The sequence below is a fragment of the Leuresthes tenuis genome, unplaced genomic scaffold (assembly GCF_036924035.1).
Source record: "Leuresthes tenuis unplaced genomic scaffold, fLeuTen1.0.hap1 SCAF_8, whole genome shotgun sequence".
NCBI lineage: Eukaryota > Metazoa > Chordata > Actinopteri > Atheriniformes > Atherinopsidae > Leuresthes > Leuresthes tenuis.
Window position 1 is genome coordinate 1,251,351 of NW_027325362.1, and position 9,374 is coordinate 1,260,724.

At 44.5% G+C, this 9,374-nt stretch overlaps 2 protein-coding genes across 2 annotated transcripts in view; one reads left to right on the top strand and one right to left on the bottom strand.

Moving 5' to 3' along the window:
* The window catches only part of bmpr1aa (bone morphogenetic protein receptor, type IAa), a 64,467-nt gene extending 58,258 nt beyond the window's left edge, over positions 1-6,209 (top strand). The window contains exons 11-13 of the mRNA XM_072390430.1: positions 1,251-1,426; positions 2,497-2,627; positions 4,129-6,209. Coding sequence (XP_072246531.1) covers positions 1,251-1,426; positions 2,497-2,627; positions 4,129-4,254 — 433 coding nt within the window. The 3' untranslated portion in view covers positions 4,255-6,209. The remainder of the gene's footprint in view (positions 1-1,250; positions 1,427-2,496; positions 2,628-4,128) is intronic.
* A 1,170-nt stretch (positions 6,210-7,379) lies between these two features.
* On the bottom strand, positions 7,380-9,214 carry rps27a (ribosomal protein S27a). The gene is made up of 6 exons (XM_072390431.1): positions 9,164-9,214; positions 8,989-9,053; positions 8,556-8,610; positions 7,882-7,967; positions 7,648-7,779; positions 7,380-7,569 (listed from the first exon to the last, which is right to left on the bottom strand). The coding sequence occupies exons 2-6, from the start codon at positions 9,034-9,036 to the stop codon at positions 7,420-7,422; spliced, it is 471 nt and encodes a 156-aa protein (XP_072246532.1). The 5' UTR covers positions 9,037-9,053; positions 9,164-9,214; the 3' UTR covers positions 7,380-7,419.
* Between the last annotated feature and the right edge of the window lie 160 nt (positions 9,215-9,374).

Genomic DNA, 9,374 nt, shown 5'->3' on the forward strand with positions numbered 1-9,374 from the left:
AATCCCAGAGATTCACCAAAGAATGCCACAAATCAGTCGCCCCCTTCTTCCTTTTCTTGCCCTTTTCGTTCATTTTCCCACCTGGAAGCTGCTGACTGTGTAGTTATGGCTGGTTTAAAGTGAAAATAACAGCAAAATCCCAGAGATTCACCAAAGAATGCCACAAATCAGTCGCCGCCTTCTTCCTTTTCTTGCCTTTTTCGTTCATTTTCCCACCTGGAAGCTGCTGACTGTGTAGTTATGGCTGGTTTAAAGTGAAAATAACAGCAAAATCCCAGAGATTCACCAAAGAATGCCACAAATCAGTCGCCGCCTTCTTCCTTTTCTTGCCTTTTTCGTTCATTTTCCCACCTGGAAGCTGCTGATTGTGTAATTATGGCTGTTTTAAAGTGAAAATAACAGCAAAATCCCAGAGATTCACCAAAGAATGCCACAAATCAGTCGCCCCCTTCTTCCTTTTCTTGCCTTTTTCGTTCATTTTCCCACCTGGAAGCTGCTGACGGTGTAATTATGGCTGGTTTAAAGTGAAAATAACAGGAAAATCCCAGAGATTCACCAAAGAATGCCACAAATCAGTCGCCGCCTTCTTCCTTTTCTTGCCCTTTTCGTTCATTTTCCCACCTGGAAGCTGCTGATTGTGTAATTATGGCTGTTTTAAAGTGAAAATAACAGGAAAATCCCAGAGATTCACCAAAGAATGCCACAAATCAGTCGCCCCCTTCTTCCTTTTCTTGCCCTTTTCGTTCATTTTCCCACCTGGAAGCTGCTGACTGTGTAATTATGGCTGTTTTAAAGTGAAAATAACAGGAAAATCCCAGAGATTCACCAAAGAATGCCACAAATCAGTCGCCGCCTTCTTCCTTTTCTTGCTCTTTTCGTTCAGTTTCCTGCTGGATGATTTCAGGCAGATTTTGAGCTCCAGACTGCATCCATCAGTCTCCAGCTGCTGGGAATCGATTATCGTTAAAAACAAGCTGTTAACTTTGCACCTTTAAGACATTTTAACCCATTTTCTATCTCTTAAAGAACAGTTATTGGAGTCCTTCCTGTTTTTTGAAGCTTTTCTTATTTCATGAGGCTGATTAATCAGTGGAGTAATGGATAGCTGCACGATTCCTGTTTTTATTGATTTATTTAGTTTGTGGAGCAGAAACTAATAAATCAGATTTATCCACAGCTTCATTTCTGGTTCAATAATCGATAATAACAGCAACCCTGTAATCAGCGACCTCTTCTTTGCGTTGCCATAGCGACACCAATGAGGTGGACATCCCTCTGAGCACCCGGGTGGGGACGAGACGCTACATGGCCCCCGAGGTCCTGGACGAGAGCCTCAACAAGAACCACTTCCAGGCCTACATCATGGCCGACATGTACAACTACGGCCTCGTCGTCTGGGAGATGGCCAGGCGCTGCGTCACCGGAGGTACGTGCACGCACACACGTGCACGCACGCTGGTGCTTCTCAGGACCCTGAAAAGTCTGAAGGGCTCAGAGAAAAACTATTCCTTTAGTCCTTTTTTAAACCTTTGAGCCGACTCGAGTGTGCACAATAAGAGACAAAAAAAGTATTTTTATAGAACATTTCATGTACAAAACCATTCAAAGTGCTTTACATAAAATAAACGTGAGCAGAAACGGGTTCGGCCCGTTTTTATTTTATAAAATGACAGAAGAACATGAAAAAGATCACAAGTTGGAGCAGCTGTGTTCATGAGTTCAGGATCCTGTGATGTCATCAGTGATGTCATCACATGTAAATCAGCTGGTTAAATTCTTTCCTTAAACTTTGGATCCCACTCAGTGTTTTTCATTTTTTTCTCTGATTGCTTTTAATCTGCAGCCTGTTGGAACTCGGATGTTAAAATGTGAAGTTTCCGTCAATAAGCGTAAAGTTTCCTTTAATAAGCGTAACATTTCCTTTAATGAGCGTAAAATTTCCTTTAATGAGCGTAAAATTTCCTTTAATGAGCGTAGAGTTTCCGTTAATGAGTGTAAAGTTTCGTTTAATAAGCGTAAAGTTTAGTTTAATAAGCGTAAAGTTTCGTTTAATAAGCGTAAAGTTTCGTTTAATAACCGTAAAGTTTCCGTTAATAAGCGTAAAGTTTAGCTTAATAAGCGTAAAGTTTCGTTTAATAAGTGTAAAGTTTAGTTTAATAAGCGTAAAGTTTCGTTTAATAACCGTAAAGTTTTCGCTAATAAGCGTAAAGTTTCCGTTAATAAGCGTAAAGTTTTCTTTAATAAGCGTAAAATTTTCTTTAATAAGCGTAAAATTTTCGTCAATAAGCGTAAAGTTTTCGTCAATAAGCGTAAAGTTTCCGTCAATAAGCGTAAAGTTTTCGTCAATAAGCGTAAAGTTTCCGTTAATAATCGTGACGTTTCCTTTAAAAACACCTAAAATCCTGTTTCAGCTGCTTTGTGGGGTCCAGTTTGTTGAATAAAGTCTGTTCTCAGGAAGGTTTTGAACAGGTGAGTGCAGCTGTGCTCTCTCTGCAGGTATCGTGGAGGACTACCAGCTGCCGTACTACGACATGGTGCCCTCTGACCCGTCCTACGAGGACATGCTGGAGGTGGTGTGTGTTAAAGGACTGAGGCCCACGGTGTCCAACCGCTGGAACAGTGACGAGGTGAGAAAATCCTCTTGGAACACATCCTGATGAATATGTGAGCGTGGTCCAACAGAACAGGTTTATTCACATGATCTCAAACCATAAAATCCCTGAAACAAGCAGCTCTTTGCTGTTCTTTCCTGTACAATTCAGATTTTTAATGAACAATCCCTTCGTTTTTTAGACTGAGTTTTCTGGTTTAACCAAACGATGAACACAAGAACCGACTGGAAGGTTTTTAATGAAACAGGAAACAGAAGTAAAGAAGCAGAAATCAGGATTAAACACAAAATATAAAGATTTATAAAGTGTTTGGAACGTCTGGCCTCATCCCAAACGAGTGTTTGCAGATGTTGGGCAAACAAACCAGGAAACAATCATTTTAATGCTGAATATAAGTTACAGTTCTGTACAAAGCTAACAGGAAGCGTTTGGCCTTTAGCTCCTGCAGCTAACAGGAAGCGTTTGGCCTTTAGCTCCTGCAGCTAACAGGAAACGTTTGGCCTTTAGCTAATGCAGCTAACAGGAAGCGTTTGGCCTTTAGCTCGTGCAGCTAACAGGAAGCGTTTGGCCTTAAGCTCATGCAGCTAACAGGAAACGTTTGGCCTTTAGCTAATGCAGCTAACAGGAAGCGTTTGGCCTTTAGCTCGTGCAGCTAACAGGAAGCGTTTGGCCTTTAGCTCATGCAGCTAACAGGAAATGTTTGGCCTTTAGCTAATGCAGCTAACAGGAAGCGTTTGGCCTTTAGCTAATGCAGCTAACAGGAAGTGTTTGGCCTTTAGCTCGTGCAGCTAACAGGAAGTGTTTGGCCTTTAGCTCATGCAGCTAACAGGAAATGTTTGGCCTTTAGCTAATGCAGCTAACAGGAAGCGTTTGGCCTTTAGCTCGTGCAGCTAACAGGAAGTGTTTGGCCATTAGCTCGTGCAGCTAACAGGAAGTGTTTGGCCTTTAGCTCATGCAGCTAAAAGGAAATGTTTGGCCTTTAGCTAATGCAGCTAACAGGAAGTGTTTGGCCTTTAGCTCATGCAGCTAACAGGAAATGTTTGGCCTTTAGCTAATGCAGCTAAGAGGAAGCGTTTGGCCTTTAGCTAATGCAGCTAACAGGAAGTGTTTGGCCTTTAGCTCGTGCAGCTAACAGGAAATGTTTGGCCTTTAGCTAATGCAGCTAACAGGAAGCGTTTGGCCTTTAGCTCGTGCAGCTAACAGGAAATGTTTGACCTTTAGCTAATGCAGCTAACAGGAAATGTTTGGCCTTTAGCTAATGCAGCTAACAGGAAGCGTTTGGCCTTTAGCTCGTGCAGCTAACAGGAAATGTTTGACCTTTAGCTATGCAGCTAACAGGAAGTATTTTTATGGAAGCTGTCTGGGTGAAATTTAGAGAAAATTAATCAAATGTTTTGCTTCAAATCGTTGGAATTTCCTCTGAAAAATGACAGAAAAAAACTGATCAGAAATCCAAACGGCTTAAGCACTTCCTGTCCGGTGAACGTTTCTAAGGTTTGTCGCTGTGTCTCCGCAGTGCCTTCGAGCCATGCTGAAGCTGATGTCAGAGTGCTGGGCTCATAACCCCGCCTCCCGCCTCACCATCCTCAGAGTCAAGAAGACGCTCGCCAAGATGGTGGAGTCCCAGGACATCAAGATCTGACCGCCCTCCCCTTTCAGCTCTTCCCCTCCGGATCAAACCGGACCGACTGCCTCCTTCGTCTGGAGGAGGAAGAGGAGGGTGAAAAGTAAAGGACCCATCTCAGGGCTGAACTGTGCTCCACCCCCTCTTCCTCCACCTCCTCTTCGGAGCGACACAGCCGGGCTCGACGCTTTCTGTGAAAGCCAAACAAGACGATTAAAGTCATTGAATGGGGGGAGAGGAGGTGGGCGGGGCTCTGGATGCTCTGGTTTTTCCAAGGACCCATTCGAGCAGCCTTCCTCCACTTCTGCCTGTTTGAAAACGCTCAAAATGCCAGTTTTTTTTGTTGTTTTTCCTCTTCAGGACTGAGTTCTCCTGCCATACTAAAATATATCTCGGCTCTTAAAGTAGAGTAATTATACACAGAATGAGGTACTTTTATTATTATATGTGAGCCTGTAAATAAATGTTCTCATTAGATGCTCATGAGAGGATTTAAGACCCAGAACACTTTGCTGCAGTGGTGTCGACATCCAGCCACCTCCTCCCAAAGGAGATGGAGGGGTCGCCATGGAGACGTCTGCCGTCCTGTTTGTCTGTCTGTCCACTTCCTGTCCGTCTCTGTCTGTCCGGTAGGAGGCGGGCCAACAATTCAGTGGGTGGAGCCAGAAAAAGAAACACAGTAAACGTCCCGGATCAGAACACGGAGACGCCGTTAAGGCCTCAGCCAACACGATATTATTGAACAGTTTAAGTCTTAGAAGCAGAGAGGACGCCATTTTGTGACATGATAAATAATGATCATTGGTTATAAATGAACGTGTGCTATAGCTCTGTTAGCTCATAGCTGCTGTTAGCTCATAGCTCTGTTAGCTCATAGCTGCTGTTAGCTCATAGCTGCTGTTAGCTCATAGCTCTGTTAGCTCATAGCTGCTGTTAGCTCATAGCTCTGTTAGCTCATAGCTGCTGTTATGTGGCTACTTGCGGCTATAGGAGAGCTAACGGAGGGATTTCTCTACTGGGACCACTTCATCCACACGCCCCCCTGCAGCACAGTTTATTCACTCCGTGCTCTGTGACAGTCGGCTAACTTCACACAGAGTTTGCTGCTGATAGTTTTGTGCAACATGGCAGGATATTTATCAGATTTTGACAACGTGGACGACGAATTTGAGTAAGATGGACGTTCTTACCGGAGTGAATAAACTGTGCTGCAGGGGGGCGTGTGGATGAAGTGGGCCCAGTAGAGTGCCTGTGTAGAAATCCCTCCATGAACGTATTTCATGCCAGAAATAAGGTTCAAGTTGAAAAATACCGGAGTTCCCCTTTAAGATTTACACATTTCCTCATTTGGAAGGTCAACAGCTCGGCCTGCTCTCATTGGTCAGCTCTCTGTGGCCTGATCAGACTCAACCAAACATTGTTGATCAGCTCGCCTGATGTTTAAAATGATCGGATGTATCTGAAGTGCAGGATGAGTCATCAACACGAAGCGTAAAGAAACACGTTTGATTTCACGACTCAGAAACGCCTTTTTCCCCCTCTGTCACCGAACAGCTCGAACCAGCTGCCTGTAACCAGCTGCTGCCACACGGTCACATGACCAGAGGCAGGTAAACGCTGGTCCACCTCCTCATCCGATCAGGTTTATTGATTCAGACGCTAACAGTTTCCCTCTGCTTCCAGTGTTTGTGCTAAGCTACGCTAAAGCCCAGGCGTGCGCCGTCTCCTCGGCAGCAGGACGGCGTGCACGTGTGGGCTCGGTGTGCATGCCGCTGGTGTTCTATTTAAACGCAGTAACCGTAGTGTTTCTCTGTAACCGAGTAATCTCTGATATGTAAGTCTGTCCTGTCTCTTGTTGTTTTGTACAGCATCTGGTTTGGTGCCTTATGAGTTTACCAAGAAATGAAAAACTCAGTATAAAGTCTGTCCAATGTACCCATTTTTAAGTAAATAACCTTATTTTAGTACACAAACCGCCAGCGTCTGCTCTGCTTCTTTTTCTACTTATTTAGCGTCACGTGTTGTTTTTGTTCAGATTTACCTGAAATCCATCCGTTAAAAAGGGAAAGACATTTTTTTCTGCTTAGATAGCATAAAGGTAACATGGATCCGATGATTTCTCTTAAAAATTATCAAAATAGCAGAAACTTTTCCTTAAAATGAACTTTTTATTGTTCTGCTGGACAGCACAGCTCCCCCTGCTGGACAAACCCACACACTGCTACAGGTGTCGAATACAAATGTTCATTTGTAACTTTCAGGCTTTTATTGCTGCAGATGAGCTGAATTTGATGGTCAGAACCAGAACAGTTCTTAGATGAATATCTCGAGCAGATGAACAGGATCTGAAAGTGATGTCCTTAAGAAAGAGGAAAAAATCCAGCTGTGACCTGACAGGACCTGAGAGATGCATCTGGACCTTCAGCTGATCCATCTACTGTTGGCCCAAGCCTCATCAGAAATGGGCTCCATGGAAGGGTGGCTGTCAAGAAGCCGTTCTTAAGGAAGGGAAACAGGGAGAAAAGGCTGAGCTGTGCCAAATGACACAAGAAGTGGACTGAAAATCAGTGGCAACAGGTCTTATGGAGGGATGAATCCTCCCCAGAGCCCGGACCTCAACATTATTGAAGCAGTGTGGGATCATCTGACAGAGAACGGAACAAAAGGCAGCCCACATCCAAAGAAGAGCTTTGGGATGTCCTTCAAGAAGCCTGGAGAACTATTCCTGAAGACTCCTTAAAGAAATGACAGAAAGCTTGTCTCAGAGGGTTCAGGCTGTGTTGGAGAATAAAGGAGCTCAGACCAGAGATTCACTTTAAAGCTGCTGAGAACTGAGAAAAACTCTGTTTCTGCCTCAGATTCTGGGTTTATGTTCAGGTTTCAACATGTTTCAGTGAATCTCTGCAGCTGCTTCCATGGAAATAAAGACATAAATTAGGCTGATCAGGAGATTTAGAAGTCATGTGACTTCAAATTGAACTCTTTGAGCTCAAACCAAAACTAAGTTTCAATGTATTAATATTCTTTAAATATTTCTCATCAAAAGAAGAAAAGCGACCTGACATGAAGGCATTAATGTACCCCGCAGCTGCTCCTGAACGCCTCATTAACCCGGCGTGTTAATGACCACACAGACTCGTGTTAAACTTTCTCGCCTTTATTATCAGCGCTTTCAGTCCCCGCCTACTTGTCCTCGGGCTTGTTGAAGCAGTACGTCAGGCAGCACTTCCCGCAGTAGTGACGGTCGAAGTGGCTCGCCATGAAGACGCCGGCGCCGCACTCGTCAGCGGGACACTCGCGCCGCAGCCGGCTGATCTTACCGTTCTCGTCCACCTGGAGGCGAAACAGAGTTCAAACAGCTGCAGGAGGGCCCCGGGGCGGGTCCAAACGCGAGCTACGCGGCGGCCATACCTTGTAGTATTTGAGCACAGCGAGCTTGACCTTCTTCCTCTTGTGCTTGTTCTTCTTCGGGGTGGTGTAGGACTTCTTCTTCCTCTTCTTGGCGCCGCCTCGCAGCCTCAGCACCAAGTGCAGAGTCGACTCCTGAACACAAAACGGACTCACTCAGCGGATAAAGCTCCCGACCACGAGCTGCTTTTAACGGAGCGGCGTGCAGAAAGCGGCGTTCAGAGGCCCTCGGCTCACCTTCTGGATGTTGTAGTCGGAGAGCGTGCGTCCGTCCTCCAGCTGCTTCCCAGCGAAGATCAACCTCTGCTGATCAGGAGGGATCCCTGCACACAACAAACCGGCGCCGAGTCAGCACGCACAAACAGCCGATACGCACAAACGCACGGCCTCAGGTCGCCACGTTAAGCTGCTGCTCTGACCCAAAGGTTTTCAGGTGGAGAAACTCGTCTTTAATAACATGAACAGAGATCAGCTTCAACATCAACGGGTTTAAAACGTACAAATGATCAATAACCAGCACCACAAACAGGCTTTACTTTAGTCCCTAAAGTAATTCTAATCGGTCAGATCATTACATCCACCTCAGTTTGATAAACTCATCATTTTAAACTAATAAATCTGTATTTAATTAAACTGACGGCTCACAGCGTCCAGAGAAAAGTCATTAAAAAGCATCACACACACATTTCAGGGAGAATTAAGATTAAAAACTAAAGTTATTTAGAAAAACAAAGTCTCACTTTAAACTTTACCTCTTAAATCAAAACCAGACTTTTATTCGCTATAAAACGCATTAAGTCAAACACTTGAGAGGCTTAAACCTCCTTTTTTTAGTGGTTTTAACCTCTAACAGAGCTGTTAGCGGCAGGGTGGAGCTCCCATCAGTTTTTTATATCAAACTGTTAACTCACCCTCTTTGTCCTGGATCTTAGCCTTGACATTTTCAATAGTGTCTGAAGGCTCGACCTGTGAAACAGAAGAATATAGGTGAGCCACGGCGGGTTCCTCCGGTCACATGTCGGCTAAAACGACCCCATTTAAACAGACACACAAAGTTCATTTATTAAAAACTGTCAGGGAGGCTTAAATATCCTCAAATCGAGGCGGTTAAAGCCGCTGCTATCCGCCACACGTGTTTACGGTCTCTGACTAGCTTAGCCACTTAGCTTTGGTTTTACGGCCCAACATCCACCAGCAACAGTTAAAACACTCCCACAATAGATTGTTTCTTTAAGTTAAAGTTGTTAAAGTGGCGGTTATTTATCCAAACTATTGTGTAAAGTAAGCGAATTGGAATGTAACAGCGGTCAGTGAACGCCGCATCCCTCCATCATAGAAACCCACCTCGAGGGTAATAGTCTTCCCCGTGAGGGTTTTGACGAAAATCTGCATCCTGCGGTTCAGTCCACCTGACAGAAAAAGCACACACAAGCCTTGAGACTCCGCTCGAACTGAATAATGTTCCTAAATGAGCTTATTTTTCACAAAAATCAACCAAAAACACGGAGCGCCGTCTTACCACCAGTCTACTCCTAATGGCGGATCATGAGAAGAGGGCTTTCGGAGGCCGCGACGGGGTTTTCGGCACACGTTTGCACGGACTAGGAGACCATTATTGTGCCTGATTGAAATATATTCAAAACATAAATATGTGGTCGTTTTTTTCACTTTTTCACCAACGTCTCAGACATGTTGATTTAGAAAAATGTTTACAAAAAATTGTTACACAT